Source organism: Ceratotherium simum, chromosome 8, assembly GCF_057802395.1.
Source record: "Ceratotherium simum simum isolate JZ-2026a chromosome 8, ASM5780239v1, whole genome shotgun sequence".
Taxonomy (NCBI): Eukaryota; Metazoa; Chordata; class Mammalia; order Perissodactyla; family Rhinocerotidae; genus Ceratotherium; species Ceratotherium simum.
Genome location: NC_141907.1, coordinates 496,236 through 519,071, shown reverse-complemented (window position 1 = coordinate 519,071; position 22,836 = coordinate 496,236). Strand labels below are relative to the sequence as shown.

The following is a 22,836-nucleotide window of genomic DNA, read 5'->3' as shown; positions in this document are numbered from 1 at the left end:
CCTCCATCGAGCTGTGTTTTGGGTGCCTCAGTTTTACATTTCTAGAACATTCATGGTCATTTTTATATCACGTTGCTTGCATATTTTTGTGTCTATCTTTATTTAGGCATCTCACAGGCAGTTTTTTATTTCCCGAACTCGATCTCTTCAGCAGTGCCACCTGCCTGTCTCCCTCAGGTGCTTGCTCCAGGTGGAGTGTTTTTGGCATGGTGGTGCTCCGTGGTGGGTCCTCCTGGGCCTCTGCGTTTTCCTCCAGGGAGGAGGCCCGTGCGCTCCACAGGCCCAGACCGTGTGGGCACATTTCCACCCTGCCTGGCTGTGCAGCATTAACCGGAGTGGTGTTGGGGTGGGCCTTCTGTCACGGGTGTCGTCACTCATCCTCTCCACGTGCCCGTTGCATAGCAACGTTTGTTTTACGGAGTCAATTGGAAGCAGGTGCACATGCCCTTCAAGAGAGCTGGGAGCCTGTGGCACTTCTCCCACTTGGTCAGTTGGTCACTCAGGCGCTCAGCAGGCCTTTATTGAGGTCCCATTGTGTTCTCAGCGTGGCTCTGCGCTCTGGAGAGTCAGGGAGCCGCAGGCCACCTGCCCGTCCTCAGGGAGCATCTGTGGGGTGGAACATGAACATGCATGTAGGACGAATGAAGCGGGAGGGACCGAGGGGATGGGCCAGGGAGAGCATTTGGCTGTTTCAGTCTTATTCTTTCAACTGGAATGAATTAGCTGGAAGTAAATTTTTATGGTTTAATTAATACTGTTTTTCCATCATTTAGCATGAGATCATCACAACAAACAGCTTTCAGCACAATAAGAAATTCAGTTTCGAGTAAGTGAAGTAACGCCTCGAGGGGGCATGGGAAGTGCTGCTGAGCAGCCCTGAGTGTGCTCTGATGCTGAGATTTCTGTCACAGCCCCTTCAGCAAAGCCAGATGGCTGGCCATTCCTGCCAACGGACTCGTCCTCCTCTGAAAGGTGTGTGCGTCTGGTGGGGCTGGTCTGGGAGTTTGTGGACACTGCTGGACCGACGTTCACAAGTTGTACACATCCTGCCTTTGATACCCCTGCGTCTCTCCCTCGTCCCTCCCCCTCAAGTCCCCCAGTACTGGACAGTCAGCGCACACAGTCAGGAGTGTACCCGTCTGCAGGCACAGGTCCCAGGACCAGGTGTGTGGTACAGGCTGCCAATCACAGGACCGTCCTTGTGGCCATAGTGATTGGTTTGGGAGTGGTCACACGACCCAGGCTGCACAATGGGCGTCGTCCCTGGGACTCTCCCCTCTGCGGTCAGGATGGCCAGCCTAGGGGAGGTGGCTCGGAAACGGATCCAACGTAGAGGAAACAGGACAGGAGATAGAGGCTGTGCTGGTGGCATCATTGGGACCCCAACCCACCCCGCTGAAGGGAGCGGCCCCTGGAGCGTATTCTTTCTCCACTGTTGGTTTTCTTGAAGTGGCTGGAGTTGAGTCCCCATCAGCCCAAAAGGTCCCGAAGGAAGGTCACCTGAATCAGCCAGGTTGGGCCTGGCCAGTGCCCTGGCTCATTCCCTGGTGCTTTCTCTGGCCGCTCAGCGTCTCGCATTTAGCGTGCATTCAGAAAGTCGTTGTTTAGATGATTCACTCTTCCTTCCCTCTGTTCTCTTTTTCTTTCTGCCTCTTTTCTCCTGCAGGGATGCCCAAATGATGTTTCCCCATCAACCTTTGGGTTAATTAAGGAACTAACACTTATTGAGCACTAGTTGTGTAAAGTGTATGTGCCAGGCAGAAAGTGTTAACAAAAGTAAATAAAATGTTGCTGCCCCCAGGAGGTTCGGGCACGAGTAGGAAGAGCTAAGAGATGGGCGGCCAGAGGAGGGGCCATCTGAGCCAGGAGGCGGCGTGTGTGGGCGTGTGCGGGGGTGTGCGGGCAGTGAGACGGGAATGCGGGGCTCCAGAGCTCGGCCGGGGCCAGACGGAGAAGGGCCTCCGTGCTCTGCAGATGAGGGTGTGTTACAGGCAGTGGGCGGCCAGCACAGAGCTTTGAGAAGGGAGATGACAGCGATCAGATCTGTAACTCCCTGAGCTCTGACAGCGTCATGGAACTGGAGGATGCTGCAGATGTTTGCAGGGGTCTTATGTGTGTGCTTCATGGTATTGTGTCATGGTAGGTAAGTCCCAGGCCCAGTAAATGTGTTTCACTGTCTGTTTAACAGAGTGGAGTCCATGGAAGTTGACCTCACTCCTTCCCCAATGAGGAAGGTAAGTACATCTGTTCTCCTGTGTTGCTTGTTTCCCAGGTATTTAGTATTTACAGTTTTTCTCAGCACTAATAAATATAACCATACATTTAACAGTGGACAGATCATGAACAGTGTCTCTTCAGCGTGTGTAGGACCAAGGGATGTGGTTTATAAACCAGGTCCTGAGCGACCGTCACGCGCGCTCTCATTCTGTGCAGGGCGGGACCATGGTCAGAGCGGGAGGCAGGGCCTGTGCTGTGTGGGGAGAAGCAGCTGCGGGGCCTGCCAGCCGCCCTGTGCTCCACCTGCTGGCTGGAGCAGTGGTAGGAATGATGCTGAGTAAAACTGGGGTAAATCCTAGCGGCCCCGGTTAAGAAGTGGGTCGGAAATGTGTAGGGCTCAGAAGAACAGGAGGCGGCAGCTTCGGCTTGGAAAGAAACAAGCCCAGAGGAAACGTGGCCAGACTCAGGAGACCAGGCCCAGCCCCAGCCCCGCCACCGCGCAGCTCCGGCCGAGTGTGGTCTGACTGCAGGCGGCCAGACACCGGAGCTGAGAAAAGGGCTGGGGAAGACCTTGCGTGTGAGCAGTCAGGAAGAGGCAGGGAGGAAGAAGGCTCGGGTGCTGGGAGGGAGAGCGAGCCACGCCAGGAGTTGCAGCGGGTACTCCAGAGCGTGAGCAGGGGTCTGTGCACGAGTCCTTGTGTATGTTGGTGACTTCACCGCTGTGCTGCTGGGGGTGGTGCTGCACTGTGCCTTTTATTTGCAGGCACCTTTCTAGGCACTTGAAAAACCTGGACTGAGTCTTCCTGGTGGTCCTAGGAGGTGGACACTGGTGTGTAGGCTCGTTAGTAAGAAATAATGTCACTTCCAAGGGAACCGTCCTGGAGCCAGATTGTAGAGGAACCTGGGTTCTGGAGTGAGAAGGTGAAGTGCAGAGCCATTCCCAGCTCTGGCGGGGGAGATGCCCCATCCTTGGCCATTGGCGTGAGCTCGCACCTCCTCTCCGTGCCCTGCTTACCTCCCTACGCCTCCCATGTGTCGGCCACGCTGCCGGACGTCACAGGCTTCCTGTCACACCTGGGAGGGCGGCCGTGGAAGCACCTCCCTGCCCTGGGCATCCGCCACCTCTGCACCCCAGCCCCACCAACTGCCTTCGAGGGCTTGTCAGAGGTGAGCAGCCAGCAGCTCCTGAGGAAGGCCCCCCCAGAGCTTGCCTTCGCTCCCCAAGGTTGAACCACATGCCTCGGCCCACGCCTGTCTTTGTGTCGAACGTTAAAGGCTGACAGACTGAGCTGACTTCCCGTTACTGGGGGTTACCTCAGGAATAGCAGCTGAGGGACTGAATGCAATGAACTGTTGGAAATTCCAAAGTGAGGAGTGAGGCCCGATGTCAGAGGATGTTTCTGTCGAGGGCCGGCCGGTGAACAGTGGAGGCCTTGTGGAGCCTCGGTCTCTGCCACAGCTGCTCCCCTCTGACTGATGGCGTGGAGACAGTGGGCACGGCTGCGTTCCAGTAAAACTTTATTAACAGAAATCAGCTGTGGGCCATAGTTTGCTAACCCCTGTGCCAGAACAGAATGCAAGTTTTCAAGGAAAACTTCTCAGTCTGGTCGTTTGCCTCTCAAGCCCCCTCAGCCCTGGTGTGGTGCACGTGGAAGCATCTTTGGTGGAGCTGCTGGGAGCCCCTGAATGGGGCAGAATGAGGGGTGTCTCCTGGAAACCCCAAGCTGAGGTTCCGGGAGACCACCCAGACAGCACAGGTGGGCCAGGGCCTTACCATCTGGTCTGCTGGCCTGCAGGGGAGGAGTGGAGGGCAGTGCCCCATTCCTCAAGGTGAGTGAGAACAGGCTCCCAGCCCCTGTCAGGGGCCACCAGAGGAGTGTTGTCCAGGGTGGTCTTGGCAGGGTCCCTGCCCCAGAGGGCTTGTCAGAGGTGAGCAGCCGCAAGCAAGGGCATCTCGTCGAGGAGGGTTGCTGGAGAAGCAGAGCACAAGCACCACAGCCAGCCTGGGAGACGCAGCAGCCGCCACGCACAACTTGTGGGAGCGGCCTGGGGCTGTGCCGCCAGGGTCAGCCACACTGCCACCCTGCGCCGAGCCTGGGGTCCAGGGAGAGGAGGTAAGGGATGCAGAGCCGCTGCCTGCCCGAGGCCCAACCACCTGCAAATGAAGATGGAGATGCTGATGGCTTGTCAGCCGTGGACGGGGACGCAGGCTTTCCCAGTCAAGGCTTTTAGTCGTACTGGGCACAGGACTGTGTACCACCCACACTGGCCAGTAGTAACCGACCTTGGTTTTTTTAGAGGTAGAATCATGACTTAGAAATATGAAGTGAGTACGTACTTGTTTAACTGGTGCATTAATGAAGGAAGCCAGTAAAAGTGAAAGTGGTTTAAGGGAGAATCCGGGGAGCGCACACACACCGGCCGTCAGGAGAGAGCCCGGAGCACCAAGCAGAGTGCACCGCAGCAGCTGCAAGAACCGTCGCTGGTGCCACCTGCTCTCTGCAGCTCAGCGCTGTAGGTGACTCCGGGACGCAGAGACGGACCCCGTAGCCCGAGATGACCTGTAAGGGAGCATTAGACAACCACAGCCTTTCTGCCCATTTCAGAATCTTCCACGCTTCCCTGACGTCAGGGAAGTTCTGGAGCTTTCCAGAGTGTTTATTTTCTGGTGGGAAAAACTCTCCTGTGAGCAAGTTGTGAACCGAGGGAGACACGTGAAGCCAAGCCCAGTACGTGTGCTCATTAGACGTAACTACAGAGGTGTCAGGAGGGGCTGGGGGCAGCTGAGGGCAAGAGAACCTTGAGGGAGCCGGGCCGTCTCTGTGGGTATGGCTGGGGTGCGTGGGAAGAGGGCGTGAGCGCCGTGCCTGTTGGCGCGTGCCCCTCCTCCTGGCGGTTGTCCCCGTGGTTGTCTTCTCTTGTACCCCTGTGACTCCTAGCTTACTGCGTAGGGCCTCCACTCGCAGGTGCGCTCCCCAAAGCGGGCCGCCGTCGGCACCTCCCTGAGGCCCCTTGGCTTCCCACTGCTGCTTCAGGTGGTCTGGTCCTGCTCTGCACATTGGCCCAACTGCCTGGCAAAGTGAAACGCCAGAGTGACTGTTGGAATCCTGAGTGTAGCAGCCAGCACCCCAGATCCTAGACAGTAGCTGCCAAATGTGCTCCGGAAAACAGGTCCTCGTGGGGCCCTGTCTTGGCGCGGCTTACTCCCAGTGCTCACAGCGGTGCCTTAAGCACCCTGTATCCACACGGCCGCTTCAGTGCCCTCCCCAGGTGAGCCCACCTAGCTGGGCTGTCTGTCACTCGCCTCTGTGTTATGGCCACCATCCTGGGCATTCTGGGCCTTTAAATTCTTTTTGTTTCACCTATTACCGGATTTTCCCGCAAACAGAGGACTCAAGAACTGACCAAATAAAAATCGTTTCTTATGAGAAGCTTGAGTGAGAAGAGATAACTTATCCAATTCTAATCCGACGTTAGTAATTTTTGTCCTGGCGTGTGGGGATAACCCTTCTCTGTTGAAGTTTCAAATACTGCATCGGTTGGCTAGAGTTGGCCTGCACTGGACATGGATGGCAGCAACGCACAGAACAGGCTGGAGGTGGAAGTCGTGGGGGACAGCCCAGGTGCGAGGCTGTAAGAGGAGCAGGTATGCCAAGGGCTGCTGTGGCGTGAGCCGGTGGGCGCAGCACTGAGAACCTACGTTGGAGGTTCCTGCTGCAGGCCCGCAGGAACCACGGGCAGCTGGGCACCCTGACTCCAGCGGGGTGGCCACAGAGGGGAAAGGGGGGCCTCTGGGAGAAAGGTGAACAGACAGGCCCTCTTGCGAGTTATTCTACACGCAACAGAGAAGTGAAACCTCCGCTAGGAGGGGCTGTCCTTAGGGTGAGCTGCGTTGAAGCCGTGGTTGCTGACCGGAAGGATCCAGAGGTGACGAGTGAGAGCACCCCTGAGCAGGGGAGAGGACACCCTGGAGCCGGCCCTGCCATCTGCGCTGATGGCAGGGAGGCACACTCCCGGTTTCAGTTCTGCTTGGGCGTGAGCGAGTCATCAGCCTGAAGTGTATGAGGAGGGGAGGAGGCCAGATGGAGGCCGTGCTGGGTGGACAGCTCAGGGGAAAGCCAGCCTGGTGCAGCGGCGCCGCCTGCCAGGCATTGCAGTTCCCGATTGCAAAGCCTCTCTGCCCGAGGGGCCTGGTCCCTCCAAGGTTAGAGTCGTGCCTGAGGGCATGAGCCAGAGACAGCCGGGGTTGGGGGTGTTTGCAGAGGGTGCCCTGGAGCCAGGCCACCACAGAGCTGGTAGGGAGGCTGCTGGATGGTGGAGCAGAGGCTCACTGGGTGGGTATGTCAGGCACGGGAGCTGGGAAGGTGGGCCCGAGATCCCAGCGGGGCCACAGGGGGTGGTGGCCGAGTCTGGGGACAGACCCACGGGAGCCGGAAGTGTGTGGGGCCACAGGAATGGGGCCAGGATGGACCATGGAAATGACGGGTCAGGCGGCGAGAACTCGCACCTGGTCTCTGCTCCTGCAGCACCTTTGTGTCCGCAGCCCACCCCAGATCCCCTGAGTGGTGAGAGGAGGGGCTCTGGGTAGAGTGGCGGCCATCACCAGCTCACGACGGACAAGCTGCTCTTGCTCTCAGCTCCCTCTTGGGGAGTCAGGGATGGCGACATCCCTTGGTGGACCTGATGTGGGTGCCCAGCCTAGAGCAGGGCCCTGCACACACACCGCTCCCTGCCAACAACAGTCGTCAACATCTGGATTTCAAGGTGACAAAATTATGCAACCAAAATGAGGATTTACTTAGGATTTCAAAATTTCTAATGACAGCCAAGAACTTTGTTTACTTTGTCTCTCTGCCGAAATTCTTACAGCACTCGGTGCGTCCTCCACCCATCACTGCTGTGAGCCCCGCTGGGACAGGGGGATTTCCTGTGTTGCCCTCCTCGCAGGGAATGAGTGGAAACCAGGTCAGCCAGGAGTTTGTCAGGCTGATCAAGACCAAGGAGCTGTGTTCCTGATTAACGAGGAGGTTCTTGCTCTCGCGAGTGGCGGCTTAGGAGTGTTATCACTTGTTCTCTCTTTGCGTTCTAGCCTCAGGTAGCAGCTGGCCCGCCGAGGATCTCCCTGATTAGTCCACCTCAGGATGGGCGCATGGGTGAGTGCACGTCCCGTCACTGCCTCAGGTCACCTCGCGGGCTTAACACGTTCCCCTGAAGGGACAGCGAGTCACAGCCGTCCTAGCTTAGCCGTGTGAGTCTGGCCTTCAGCAAAGTCATCTTGGGCGGCTGCGCGCTCCCAAAACGGTGCAGCTCCTGGGTCTGTTCAGGGACACCTCTGTGAGCACCATTCAACAAGTCACAGAAGAAAACCGCTCTCGTATCTCCTCCTGGGTTTGGACAAAAGTTGTATCACGGGGCTGGCTTACTGATAACTGTTGGAGTCTCTGGTTGGTTTCTGAAGTGAGCGCCGGCCCCCCGGCTGGTTCAGGCCCCTCCCCTCTGGGGTCAGTGTGAGTCCTCCTGGCCCCGGCCCCCCCGTCACCTCCATTCTGGCTCACCCCCTGTGCCCTCGCCCCCACGCCCTCTCCGCCCCCGTGTCCCTCCCTCGCCAAACACCCAGCTGATGCCGTGAAATTAGTCTCAGTGTCATCGTGGAAACGTTTACATTCATGGTGAGTGCTTTATTCTTAATCCTGAGCTCTTCTGTTTTCTTTCTCGCCATTGCTGCTGCCATCTTGCTTCTTAGATTCACTTTTCTTGCTGAAGCTGATGTAGGATAATTGCTCCAGAGAAGCCGTGAGATGCAGGTTTCCTGCGCCGTCTTGTCTGGAGCCTTTGGCTCCACCTCACACCTGAGCGAGTGCAGGTGCCAGGAGCCCCTGGCTCAGGCTCCTCATCCTCCAGCGCTTGGGGGTGGCGGCTCCACCGCTCCCAGCCTCGAGGAGCAGCCTGTCCTCCCATGTCTGCGGTGCTGTGCCTTTGCTTCTGGACGCTTTGGGGTGTCTGCTGGCTGGGAGGTGCCTGGCGTGGTTGCTCATCCCACTCGGGCCTCCTTCAGGTCTTCATGCTCCCGTCCCCCTCCCTGCCTCTGCTGCCGGAGCCCTGTCGTCCGTCCCGGCCCTCTTCTTTCACGCTTCCCACCTCGGTCCTGTTGTGTGGCTGGCGGGTGCAGCTCCCACACCCCTCCAGCGTTCAGTTTCTGTTGCAGTGATCTGATGTGTCACTCTTTAGCTGGCTTGCCCACATGGATGGAGCACCTGTCACACCTTGAGGAGTGCTGGTGATGCTTGTGCTCAAGTCCTGCTCAGCTGCCTATTGATGTCATTTCCTCGGTGATGGAGATGGCATTTCTCCTGGGCTGCGGGTTCTTGTCGTGCTCCTCCCTTGGTTGGGAGCGTCCTGTGAGGCCCACGGCCTTGCCTGCCGATGAGCTGCCCTCACGTGCCCTTGTGCTGCCCACGCCCCGGCCATTCTTCTGTCTGTGGCCCAGACTTCACTGTTCCCATTATCTTTTCGGAACTGAGGTTGGAGGCCAGCAGTGTGTGAGCGAACAGGAGCTTCTTAAACCGCCACGTCCTCCTTCTCCATACAGAAGCCGGAGGTCTGGCTGGCATGCACCCCACCGCCCTGCTCCAGTGTGCTCTCGGCCTGGAACACCTTTGCCACCTCTCCTCCTGCCAACCTCACTGTCGGGGTGTCGGGGGCTCGTGCAAGGACATTTGTCCTCACTGGACTCTGTCCCCAGCAATGTTTCCAGAAGGTCACAGGGAACACAGAGACCCCCTGTGTGTTGATAAGTATCGACAAGTTACAAGGGCCGCCCCACGTGCTTCCTGCACCCTGTGTGTCTGTGGTGCCTCCTTTCTAGTCTGAAGGGAAAGGGCCTCGTTTCTGTGACTGTCGATGCTTCCGAACGTTTTCATTTTAGTCATCTTGTGGTTTGTCTATGAGTTGTCTGTTTTTCCATTTTCCCTTCGTGTGCGTGGAACCCTCAATATGAAGGGTATGACCTTTTACCCAATTTGCTTTTTAATTTTGTATTTGACTTTTTGCATTTTAGATACTTAACATTTTTATGTTCTCAAATCTGTTGCTATTATCTTTTTTATTTCATAGGTTTTTATGCTTAGATAGGTTTTTTCCATACCCAAATCATTTTATTCTAGTTTTTAATGTTTACCTTTTTCCAAATTCTTTGGAATATATTTTGAGAGAGATATGTTGTAAGATGACTGTCCTACTTGGTATTTCTATAATTTATTTTGAAAATATTTCAAGCACACTGAAATATGGTAAAACAGTATAAAAACTCCCCTGTTCTCCTCACCTGGACTCCCCACTGTGAACGTTGTGCCAGATTTTATCCTTCTCTGTTACCGTTGGGGTTTCTCTGAGCCCCTGAGAGCGTGTTGCAGACATGGTGCCCCGCCCCCCTAAAAGACAGGGGGCCTCCTCTGCAGAACTGCCCGCAGCCCAGGCACGCTGAGCATTGACACAGCTCGGTCCATCGGCCGTCGTGGCAGGAACCTCCTTCTCCTCTCTGTCCACAGTCCCATGTAAAGACACGCTGTGTCTAGTTGTAATGCCTCTTCAGTCTCCTCCAGGCTGGAACAGACCCTCCCACTTTCCCTGTCTTTTCTGTCCTCAACACTTTTAAAGAATATAGACCTTAAATTCTAAAAGATGACCCGTGAGCTGGCTTGTCTGGTGTTTGTTTCCTCATGAGACCAGACCAAGCTCTCCTGGCAGGAACGCCCCAGAAATGCTGCTGCTCGTCTTGGCACATCAGGTCAGGGCACACAAAGTCGCCCCGTCACAACGTGGGGACATCCACCTCGTCACCTGGCTGCACTGGTGTTCTGTCAGTTTTCCAGGCTAGCACCGTGTCCTGCTGTGGTGAGTGTCCTGTGGGAGCTGATTGTCTGTTTTTCATCCAGCCTTCCCCCCAGTGGTCACCACCACTCTGATGACTGCCACACAGTAATCTCTCTGCATCCACGGGTCCTTCTGTGTGTATTAGCTAGCATGCTGCTGTAAGGAAGAGCTTTCCCTTTTATCTGATTTATGATGCATTCGTTCATTTATAGCAATATAGATTCATAGATTGCTATTTTATTCAACGGGTTGTATTCTTTACTCAGATTCTCCCAGATATGGTCATATGCAAAATGCTTTTATTTTTTTCTTTGGAAGGATTGAGACAAGGTAAATAGTTAAATTTTCATTTTTATTTTTTTTTTCTTTTCTTTTTTTTTTTTTTGGTGAGGAAGATCAGCCCTGAGCTAACATCCATGCTAATCCTCCTCTTTTTGCTGAGGAAGACCGGCTCTGAGCTAACATCTATTGCCAATCCTCCTCCTTTTATTTTTTTCCCCAAAGCTCCAGTGGATAGTTTTATGTCATAGTTGCACATCCTTCTAGTTGCTGTATGTGGGACGCGGCCTCAGCATGGCCGGAGAAGCGGTGCATTGGTGCACGCCCAGGATCCAAACCCTGGCCGCCAGTAGCGGAGCGCGCGCACTTAACCGCTAAGCCATGGGGCCAGCCCAGCAAAATGCTTTTAAAAAATACCAACCAAAAATTCCGTGTCCAGTAGAATTCTCCTTTAAAAATGAAGATAAGGGGCCAGCCTGGTGGCACAGCAGTTAAGTTGATGCACTCTGTTTCAGCAGCCCGGGGTTCGCAGGTTCGGAGCCCGGGGTTCGCAGGTTCATATCCCAGGCACACACCGACACACCACTTGTCAAGCCATGCTGTGGTGGCGTCCCATATAAAGTAGAGAAAGATAGGCACAGATGTTAGCCCAGGGCCAGTCTTCCTCAGCAAAAAGAGGAGGATTGGTATCGAATGTTAGCTCAGGGCTGATCTTCCTCACAAAAAAAAAAAAAAAAAAAAGATAAAATAAAGATATTAACATGGGGCCAGCACTGTGGTGTAGCGGTTAAGTGGGCGTGCTCCGCTGCAGTGGCCTGGGGTTTGGATCCCCGGGGCGTACCGACGCACCACTTGTCAAGCAATGCTGCAGCAGCGTCCCATATAAAGTGGAGGAAGATGGGCACAGATGTTAGCTCAGGGCCGGTCTTCCTCGGCAAAAAGAGGAGGATTGGCATGGATGTTAGCTCAGGGCTGATCTCCTCACAAAAAAAGATATTCACAGAGTAAGAAAAACAGTTCCTTGCTAACAGACCTGCCCTAAAAGAAATGCTAAAGGAAGGTGTTTACACTGATGGTACCCGACTCCTCTGGAAGGAACAAAGAGCATCAGAGGGTGAGCACGTAGGTGAGTATAAGACACTACATTCTTATTCTCTGTCTCCACTGCTGAACAAAACATAAGGTTGTTGAAGCAAAGCAATTTTTGTTGGATTATAAGAAATAGATGTAACATATACCACAATAAGCACAGAGGAGGGGAAGGAAATGGAGCTGTGTTGGGGCAGAGGTGCTGCATTTCACTAGAGTTAAGTCTGTATTAACTAGAATTAGACTTGTTTACTTTAAAGTAACCACAACAAATATAACTCCAAAAATACAGTTTAAAAATCAAGAGGAATTAAAATATTACATTATTGCATAACATTACATTATTAAATTAAAATACTACATTAAAAAGTATATGGGGCCGGCCTGGTGGCGTAGTGGTTAAGTTTGCATGCTACACTTCAGCGGCCCGGGGTTTGCAGGTTTGGATCCCGGGTGAGGACTGACATACCGCTTGTCAAGCCATGCTGTGGAGGCATTCCATATAAGGTAGAGGAAGGTGGGCACGGATGTTAGCCCAGGGCCAATCTTCCTCAGCAAAAAGAGGAGGATTGGCAACGGATATTATCTCAGGGCTAATCTTCCTCACCAAAAAAAAAAAAAAAAGCATTTAACACACAAGAAGGCAATAAAGGCAGACTAAAGGAAAAAGACATGAGACATCCAGAAATAAATAGCAAAACAGCAGATGTAAATCACTTCGTATCAATGCTTATATTAAACATAAATAGACTAAACACGCCAATCAAAAGGCAGAGATTTTCAGACTAGATAAAGCCGTATGCAACTACACGCTCTCTACAAGAGACCTGCTTTAAATTCAACACAAATAAGTTCAAAGTAAAAGGATGGAAATAATACAATGCAGACAGTAACTAGATGAGAGCTAGAGCAGGATGTCATCATCAGACAGAAGAGACTTTAGGACAAAGAATGTTTCTGGAGACAGGGAAGAAGATCTCATAACGATAAAGGGTTACTGTGTCAGGAAGACACAACAATTATAATGTATACACATGTAACAACAGAGCAGACATACAAGCAAAAGCTGACAAAATGGAAAGAAGAAATAGACAATTGTCTAATACATGTTGCAGGTGTCAGAGATGCAATTCTAGAAGCCACACAGAAAACCAGGCTCACAGACAACCAAGAGGTTGCATTCATTTTCATTTACTTATAATGTAGATGTATCATATCGATCTTTTTCCAAACAACCCATAGCTGGAAATAAATTTATTTCACACAGTTCATAACAACTACATATGTATCTATCCATCTTATCTATATATTTGTGTGTGGTGTGTATATATGCCATATCATTGAATGGCAGAAGACCGATCCAGTGGTATGAGGTTACTTTTAATTGTCGAAAAGTCAAAAAAGCATCAGCAACAGTTTGATTGTCTCATGTCAAGGTCTGACAGTATCTAAGTACTTTCTGAAGCAGGTAGTCAAAATGATGTGTGCCCAACTCTAGTATAAAATGCCTAGAACAAAGGCTATATATTATTTTCCTTTGAAAACTGGACCCATGTGACAGTGTTCTTGTGAAAATATTAGCAAGTTGTGGTTGTTTGGAAGAACTGTGGCCATGTGGGTACAACTGATAAAAAAAAAAAGAAACAGACAATTCAGTTTTAGATCTCTCAGTGCCCTCAGAGATTGATAGGACAGCTAGACAAGGAAAGATGCAAAGGGGAGCAGGAGCAAGCAAGGTATGAGGCACTAGGAAACAACAGCAGAGGGGCGCAGACCTGGCCTGTTGACAGAAACTAAACGTGAGTGCACCAGGTGCTCTAGTAAAAAAGCAGAGACTGTCAGACTGCTAAGAGAGAAAGACCCAACTAGATGCTCTCTACAGGAGATACACTTTAGATTCAAAGATACAAATAGGTTGAAAGAAAAATTATAGAAAAAAACATATCAAGCACACAGTAACCAATACTGAGCTGGAGTGGCTGTTTTCATGTCAGACAGGAGGTTTTGAGATAAGAAATATTACTGGAGACAAAGAGGGGCATTTCATGATGATAAAAGGGTCAATATATCAGGAAGACATAATTATTAGTGTAGACACACCAAAAAAGAAAGCCCTAAAATACATGAGGCCAAAACTGACAATTAAAAAACGAAATAGTTAATTCAACAATTATGATTTGGATATTTCAATCGCCCATGCTCAATAATTGATATAACAGTTAGACAAATAATAATAAGATAGGCGACTTGAACAACACTACTATCCCAATTGACTTATCTGACAAATATAGACCCCACCCAACAACAGCAGAATACACATTCTTTTCGAGTGCAAATGAAACATTCTCCAAAATAGATCATATACTAGGACATAAAACAAGTCCCAATACGTTTAAAAGGATTGTAATCATACAAAGTGTATTTTCAGACCACAATGGATTTAAGTTGGAAATCAGCAACAGAAGAAAAATCTGAGAATAAAATGAATATTTGGAAATTAAACAACACAATTCTAGCTAACTTATGGATCAAAGACAAAATCACAAGTAACGTCAAAAAATATTTTGAGCTGAATGAAAAAATACAACATCAAAATTTATAGGATGCAGATAAAGCAATGCTTAGACGGAAATGTATGGCTTCAAATACATTGGAAGGGAAGGAGATTTAAAATCAGTCATCTAAGCTTCCACCTTAGGAAGCTACAAGAGAATAGAGTAGAAATCTATGAAAACAAAAACAATAGAGAAAATCAGTGAAACTTCAAGTTTGTCTTTTGAAAATATTAACAAAATTGGTACTTTTACCTAGACTGACCAAGAATGAAAGAACACAAATTACCAGTATCAGGAATGAAAGGGGACATCACTACGCACCCTACAGATATTAAAGGAATTATAAGGGAATATTATGAACAACTCTATGCCAACAACATAGACGATTTACGTGAAATCGACAAATTCCTAGAAAGACAGAAATTAGCAAAAATACCTGAAGAAGAAGTAGTAAATCTGGATAGATCTTTATCAAGTAAAGAAGCTGAATTAGTGCTTTCTAAATCTTTCCACAAAGAAAAGCCTGTTTCCCAATGGCTTCGTGGGTGAATTCTATGAAACATTTAAGAACTAATACCAATCCTATATGAACTTTTTCAGAGAATAGGAGAGGATCAAACGCTTCCCAGTGCATTTTATGAGATCAGTAATATCTTAGTAACAAAGCCAAAGACAACACAAGAAAGAAAAATGAGCAGTATTCCACATGAATATGGATGCAAAATTCTTTAAAAAGATACAATGTAATCAAATCTAGCAGCATATGAAAAAGGTTATATACCATCACCAAGTGGGGTTTATCCCAGGAATTCAAGGTTATTTGACATCTGAAGATCAGTTAATATAAAAAACTGTGTTAGTAAAGGACCTAAAAACATAAGGTATTTTCAAGAGAAAGAATTGACAAAATTCTACAACTATTCATGGCAGAAACTCTCGAGAAACATGTCGTAGAAGGGAACTTCCTCAATCTGATAAAGGGCATCTATGGAAAACCTGCAGCCGCCATCATAATGTTGAAAGATTGAATGTTTTCTCTCGACACCAGGAACAAGGCCAGGATGCCCACATGTACCACTTCTCTCCGCCTCTGTGCTGGACGTTCTAGCCAGGGCAGTGAGGCAAGAAAAAAAGGCACACAGATTGGAAAGGAAGACTTGTAGACAGCATGATCTTGTAGGTAGAAAATCATAAAGAATCTGTAAGAATACTACTAGCAACCATAAACAAGGTTGGTAACATTACAGGATGCAAGATCCATATGCAAAAATCAATTGTAATTCTATATACAGACATGCGCCGCATAACGACCTTTCAGTCAATGACGGACCATGTATGCAATGGTGTTCCCGTAGAGTAGTACCGTATAGCCTAGGTGTGTAGTAGGCTATACTGTCTACAAAACCATCTGCAAAACATCTACGTGTAAGTACACTCTATGATGTTCACATGATGACGAAATTGCCTAATGGTGCATTTCTCAGAACATGTCCCCATCGTTAAGTGACACATGACTGTACTAACAACAAACAGTCCAAAATTGAAATTAATCAATTGACCATAAGTGTCAAGGTTTTGTTCTGGACTTTCTATTCTGTTCTATTGGCCAATATAGTCTGTCCTTTCGTAAATACACTGTCTTGATTACTTCGCTTTATAGGACGTTTGGAAGTCCGACAGTGTAAGCCCTCTAACTCTGTTCTTGATTGACCAAAGTAATTTTGGCTATTCTAGGTCATTTACATTTCCATGTAAATTTTAAAATCCATTTGTCAAATTCTACCAAAAAAGCCTGGGACTTTGATAGGAATTGTATTGAATCTGTACATCAGTTTAGGGGAGAATTGCTATCTTAACAATTTTGAGTCTTTCGATTCATAGACATGACATATCTATCTCTCCATTTATTAACTCTTTAATTTGTCTAAGGTATCTTTTATAGTTTTCAGTATACAAGTCTAATACTTTATTGATAAATTTATACCTAAGTATTTTTGATGGTGAAATTTTCTTTAATTTTCAGATCAGTTGTAGTTTGCATGATATGTCTTTACATCCTTTTGTTTTCAACCTGTTTGTGTCTTTGATTCCAAAGTGTGCCTCTTGTAGACAATATGTGGTTAGATCTTGCTTTTTTTTGTTTAATCCATTCTTGTAATCTCTGCCTTTTGATTGGAGTGCTCAGTCCATTGACAGTTAATATAGTTGTTAATATGTTTGGATTTGTGTCTGCTTTTTTCCTATTTGTTTTATGTACGACTTGGGGATTTTTTTGTTTTAAGTGATCCATCGTCTGGCCACATTGACAAATAGGATCTTTTTTTTTGTTTTTTTGCTGGGAAAGATTCACTCTGAGCTAACGTCTGTTGCCAATCTTCCTCTCTCTCTCTTTTTTTTTTCCTCCTCTGCTCCCCAAAGCCCCAGTGCATAGTTGTATATTTCAGTTGAAGGTTCTTCTAGTTTTTCTATGTGAGTTGCTGCCACAGCACGGCTACTGACAGATGAGTGGGGTGGTTCCAAGCCTGGGAACTGAAACCGGGCTGCCCAAGCGGTGAGAGCACCGAACTTGAACAACTAGGCCATCAGGGCTGGCTCCTTAATTTCCTTCTTTTGCATTAAATATTTTTAGTGTACCATTTTGTTATAGACTGAATTGTGTCCCCTCAAAATTCACATATTGAAGCCCTGACCCCCGGTGTGACTATATTTGGAAATAGGGCCTCTGGGAGGTAAATGAGGTCATAAGGGTAGGGGCCTAATCTGGTAGGGTAGTGTCCTTATAAGAAGAGACACCAGAGAGCTCACGAGCTCACGCTCTCCGTGAGGACACAGCAAGAAGGCAGCTGTCTGCAAGCTGGGAAGTGAGCCCTCACCAGCCACCGACTCAGCCAGCACCTTGATCTCGGGCCACCAGCCTCCAGGACTGTGAGAATGAAATGTCTGTTGCTTAAGCCCCAGTCTGTGGTGGTCTCTTATGGCAGCCCAAGCGGACTGAGACACGTTTGATTCCTGTGTTGATATTTTGCAATGTGTTGTGTTATTTTCTTAGTGGTTGCCTTAGGGATCACAATATGCACCTTCTAATCTGCTTGAGGTGAAAACTGACTTAGTTCTGGTGACATGCAGCAGCGTTGCTCCAGCGTAGTTCCCTCTCCTCCCCTAGTTTGTGATATTTTATTTACGTGTGATATCCTGATATATGTTGTATATAGCACTTGTATGTGTCGTGAACCCAACAATACAGTGTTGTAACTACTTCTTATGAACAAACTCACGCTTCTCGGAGATCACGAGAGGAAACAGGACCACACGTGTTCTTCACAGTCGTCCCGTTTTTACCATCCCTGTGCTCCTCCCTCCTTCCTGTGGGTTCACGTTACTGTCGTCTGTCACCCCTTCCAGCCTGAAGCACCTTCTTACTGCAGGGCAGGGCGGCCAGCATGAGTTATCTCAGCGTTTGCCCACCTCTGGATGTCTTTAGTTTGTCCTCATTCCGGATGGTCATTTCCCTGGACGTGGGACTCCTGGTGGACCGTTTTCAGCCCTCTGCGCGGTTGTTCTGCTGCCTATGGCCTCCTTCATCTCTGTTGAGATGTCAGCCGTAGGCCTCGGCTTTCTGTGTGATGGGCTGCTTTTCTCTTTGTCTTTCCCTCACTATAGCTTTGGAGTAGTTTTTGAAATTGTGAAGTGAGTCCTCCGACTTTGTCCTTCTTTCTCAAGACTCTCTTGGCTCTTCTGCATGTGCTGGGAACCAGCTCTCCAGTTGCTCCTGACCACTTTCCCAGGCACTCTGGGTTTCCCTGCACACGCGTGTGTTTTTCCGTCAGCCAGGGTTACGTGGTGTACAGCCTTTCTCTGGCGCTCTGGTCTCCAGAGTCTCCGCATTCGATTCCCGGCGAGTCTCTGCTCTGCCTGGTCATGGCTACAGGCTGTGGCCCCCCCATTTGCTGCAGATTCACCACTGGTAGGGTGCTTTCTCCTCCTGCTTAGGGCTGCCCCTCAGGAAGCAACGCCGCTGGTCCCCAGCTGCCCCACACTGGTGCAGCTGCCCTCTCACCAGCCCCAGGCAAGGAAGCCCTCTTCCCACTCAGGCCACAGCGGTGTCTAAGGGTAGATGCCGTTGATTTCTGAAAACAGTCGTTTTTATAATTTTGTCCAGTTTTATACTCGGTCTTATAGAGATGGTTCACTGATTTCGACTCCAGAAGCCAGAAGCCCCTTCTCAGCGAACACTCATGTGAGTTAACAGACTTGGTGCGGTGTCCCACTCCTCCAGGGTGACAGGCAGTCCACCAGACAGTTTTGTCCAGTTTCACGTCCTATGACGATGCTCACGTGGCCGATTCATTTAACAGCGTTTCTGGGTATCTTACCTCTCAGCATCATACAGTAGTGATTGCTTTTTGAGGCGAATTGTCTCATCTGCAAAACAGCAGAGCCTTGTTTATCTGTCATGACAGGGCAATGAGTTTTTCCATATTCCAGATAATGAAACTTACCCTCTTTAAATGTCAAATTTTTTTTTGTTGTTTTTTTTTAATTTCTTTTTTTTCCCTGTTTTTTTTGCAGGAAAGATTTGCCCTGAGTTAACATCTGTTGCCAATCTTTCTCTTTTTTTAGTTCCCTCCCCAAAGCCCCAGTGCATGGGTGTATATGCTAGTTGTAAGTCCTTATAGTTCTTCTATGTGAGCTGTCACAGCATGGCTACTGACAGATGGATGGTGTGGTTCCGTGACTGGGAAGCAAACCCAGGCCACCGAAGCAGTGACAGCACCGAACTTGAACCACTAGACCTTAAGGGCTTGCTCTCAAGATGTTTCTTTTTTTTTTTTATTTTTAAAGATTTTATTTATTTATTTTTCCCCCAAAGCCCCAGTACATAGTTGTCTGTCATAGCTGCACATCCTTCTAGTTGCTGTATGTGGGATGCGGCCTCAGCATGGCTGGAGGAGTGGTGCCTCGGTGCGCACCCGGGATCCAAACCCGGGCCGCCGGCAGCGGAGAGCACGCACTTAACCGCTAAGCCACGGGGCCGGCCCTCAAGATGTTTCTAATTTAAATTTTTCAAACGAAAATCTTTCTAAAATGTATTAAATAACATTGCTTTCTTGAACAGAAATCAGGGGTGACTGGGAGGTGTCTTGTAACAGAGCATCACCCAGGCCACCGGTTTTTAATTGGGCTGAAGCACGGGGCGTCCTCAGGACCCAAGGACGTCCTCTCTGGCCCTGCCCGGTGCTGCCGTGCTCTTGAGTTCTTGTGTGGCTCTCGGATGGTTTTGTGTCTCCTTGGCTGCTGCGCCTTCCTCCAGCAGCTCACTGATTTACTGCTCTTTAGAACAGACTCTGCCGTGCCAAGTGGTTCTGTCAGAGCCTGAGGGTACACCTGGCCCTCAAGGTGCTGCCCACACGGCCCCTCTGAGTTGTTGGTCTCTTGGAGCCTCATTTTCCTCGTCTCTGTTGATAACAGTTATTTCCACAAATTACTGTCAAGAGTAAAGAAGAAACTTGGAACTGGCCGTGGTGGTGCGAGCATGGAATCAGAACAGAAGGAGCCTGCCGCGTCACTCGTGATTCTGCCTGTGTGTTACCTGTGGCTGGGTTTGTTTGAAATCTGGTGTGGCAAGGCCAGCAGACCAGGAGGCGCCTGCCGGGAAGTTCATGCTCACAGGGACCTAGAAGCAGGAGGCGGGCACGCGCGCAGGGCCACACAGGAGGTGGCAGCGAGGGCGAAGCACAGGCAGGAGCTGTGATTGTGTTTTCACAGGAAGGAATGGGTGAGGTGGCAGGCCAGGCCAGCAGGTTTGGGGTTGGCGGTTTGAGTCGTTTTAGCGGTCTCCGGGGTGTAGGGGCCCCACATCTGATACCCCTCAGGTGATTAGGGCAGAGTGGAAGCCAGGCAGAGGAGGTGGTTCAGAGCGGGCTCTGGAGTGGTTGGTGTTCGTGTTAGAGGCTCGCTCGCAGGCAGACGGTTTACTGTCTCTGGGGGTTAGCTGGCCCTGGAAGGGGCAGGCACCCCAGGACGTCAAACTATCATAAAATGCAGACAGTAAAAAGCAGGATTAGCACAGCCTGCCGAGACAGTTTGCCTCCCTGGTTCTCAACGTCTGCGGGGTCTTCCTAGGGTCACCTGCAGACTCTGAGGAGTGCCTCGGTGCCACCAGAGGGCAGTGTCCTCCCACCATCCACACAGCCCAGGGGCAAAGAGACCAGACCCCCATTGGCCACTTGGTGCTGTGCAGCCTTGGGAAAGGCACTCACCCTCTCTGATCCAGGTTCTTCAGTGAGGAAGGGGTAACATGAAAGGACACATAGGGAGCCTAACCTAAGTGCTGTCTTCCTTCTTTCCCGCTTTATGTCTGAATTCTCGGAAATTTGGATACAAAGGAATTCAGGTATTAAAAAAGAGCAATCTTTACAAATTTGCCCTCTGATGTGACTAAAGCATACTAGGGACCGCTTGCACGTTTAAGAGAAGTTTCTTATTAATCTGGAAGGTTTCAGCGCTGAGAGAGTCAGGCGGTGTGTAAACCTGGCAGTTGAGTGGGGACCAGCAGTAGTCCTGGCACCGACACCCGGGTCTCTTAGGGAAGAGTCCGTGGTTCTCAGAGTTCCCAGAGCCAAGACCTTAGAGTGGGGGAGTGCCTGCGTCCAGGCGGGTGGTGAGCGCCTTCTGCATACCAGGGGCGCCCCTCACTTGCCGAGCCCTCAGGCAGTGGAGGTGGAGGCCACGGCCCAGGGCTTGGTGTCAGCTGGAACTCAGCTGGCCCGAGCGTCCGCTCCCAGGTCTTAACATGAGACCACTTGGTGGTTGGGACGGTTTGAATCTTGAAACGCAGGGCGTTCACCCTCCGTCATGGGGATGCCTCTGCCGAGTCGGGAAGAGCGTGGGGGGCTGTGCGGGGACGGGTGCGGTGGGGACAGGCGAGGTGGGGACGGGGCGGGCTCGCCTGGTCTCGTGGTGGGGGACAGGGCAGAGCATGCCGCGGGTGTGATTTTCTCTGTCCTTGGAGCAGTGTGGCGTTCACGTTTTGATCTGTCTCCTGCAGGCAGCGTCTCCCACCGCGGCTCTCAGCACCTTGGCCTGACGCCAGGTCACAGCAGCGTGTCACAGGCTCTCAGGTAGCGTCCCTCACGCGCTCCTGGACGGCGTGGGAACTGAGAAACGAGACTTCTCAGCATCCAACTCACTAGAAATGATGCTTTCTAACCCCATTTCTGCATGTTCTCAGTGAGAGTTATTGTGTAGACCACTTTATGTTTTGCTTTTTTTAAGCTGAAGTATAACTTAGGCAGCTGTCCTGTTACTGAAAACTCTAAAAGAGCCACTTAACGGCTGCACGGAATTCTATCACCGGAACAGGCCGGGGGTAGCGGACGTTTCTGTGAGGGGCAGGGGTGGGCACTTTCGTGAGTGGGCGAGTGGGCAGGCTGTGTGCCACTAACGCTTTGCTTACAGGAGCAGCTGAGGCTGCCGTCCCCCCTCCCCAAGTCGACTCGCCCCTCAGACGTTGGGCCCACTGTCTCCACCACCTGAAGTGCCCTCGGGCCATCCTACACGTGCTCGAAGTCCAGGCAGTCTCTCTCTCTTACCCCCTGACCTAAAGCCCCTCCATGGCTCCTGATGCCGACGGGCAGTCCAGCCACTGGCCTCCAGCATCCCCCCCAGCTCCCCCAGAGCTGTGTCTGTGTGCCCGCTGCCCCTTGCTTCACACAGCATCCCCACCCGCCTCCTGGACCAGAGCTGCTCCAGTGACAGGGCTGTGACCCTCTCGTCACCCGAGCCCCCCGGGAGCCGGGCCCCCACTGCCTGGTGCCCGCTGCTTCGAGCTCCTGACTCCTGCCAGCGTCAGCACAGAGGAGGGTCGGGGAGGGTCCGCTGATGACAGGCACTGGACCCTGCTCACGGTCATCACAGCCCAGGGGAGGTGCCACGAGGCTGCGTGGTGCCTGGCGGGTGCCGCACAGACAGCTGCTCTCACAGGGCCGCCTGCCCCCAGCGCAGCACAGCCTCGCTCATCCTAGGCACTCAGAACACGTGTTTGAATCAACACGTGGCCTTTAAGACTAAGAAATAGTCAATACTTGAATTATGTTGCCAAAGACATTTGAAGCGTTGCTGATTTTGTGTTTGTTGAATTTACTGCCAGGATTCCACCACTGCAGATCCCCTGCAAGGGACCGTCCCACACTCCAGCCCCCCAGGGACCAGGCAGAGCGGGACGAGGGGCCTCGCCTAGCCTCGGGGGCTCCCGGGCTCCGCCTCGGCAGCCCATCAGCATCTCAGGGCTGCTGCAGAGGCAGCACTTAGGCAAGTCTGCTCCCTGACAAGCCAGCGTTTCTCTCGGGAAAGTGCATTTGAGAAAACTCCACACGTGTGACAAGAGCAGACTCGAACCTTTGAATGTTCTTGGGGTTGTGTTTCTGAGCTTCTCTTAGTAGATGAGAATTCAGCAGTGTTCACTGTGTGTACGTTGTGGATCGTGACTGTGATGCTCCCGCAGGGTCTGCCAGCCTCCCCGGGCGCCCACACAAGAGATGAGCACGCCCCCGCCCAGGCGGGTCTTCTCAGCTCTTCAGTTCTCGGGTCTTCAGCCAGCCCCCCAGCACACAGACGATGGGCAGTAAATGTGATCGTATGTTTTTTCTTGATGGAGTAATTAATACAATTGAATAAAGTATTTTTCTGATTATCGGGGGCAGCATATACGTGATATGTTTGAACCATGACTGTTCTTCAAACTTCCTTAAAACGCAGTTGCAGTAAAGTGAACACCCTCTTGCTGGCTCCCTGCTGGGCTTTCTGACGGCAGCTCTTGGGCAGG

General features: G+C 50.6%; 1 protein-coding gene across 1 annotated transcript in view; it reads left to right on the top strand.

The window, feature by feature from the left end:
• The window catches only part of RNF212 (ring finger protein 212), a 42,076-nt gene extending 19,683 nt beyond the window's left edge, over window positions 1-22,393 (top strand). Inside the window, 6 exon segments of the mRNA XM_087434675.1 lie at window positions 774-854; window positions 856-972; window positions 2,189-2,234; window positions 7,307-7,370; window positions 21,061-21,133; window positions 22,162-22,393. Of these exon segments, the coding sequence (XP_087290801.1) occupies window positions 774-854; window positions 856-972; window positions 2,189-2,234; window positions 7,307-7,370; window positions 21,061-21,133; window positions 22,162-22,339 (559 nt within the window). The 3' untranslated portion in view covers window positions 22,340-22,393.
• Window positions 22,394-22,836: the final 443 nt, after the last annotated feature.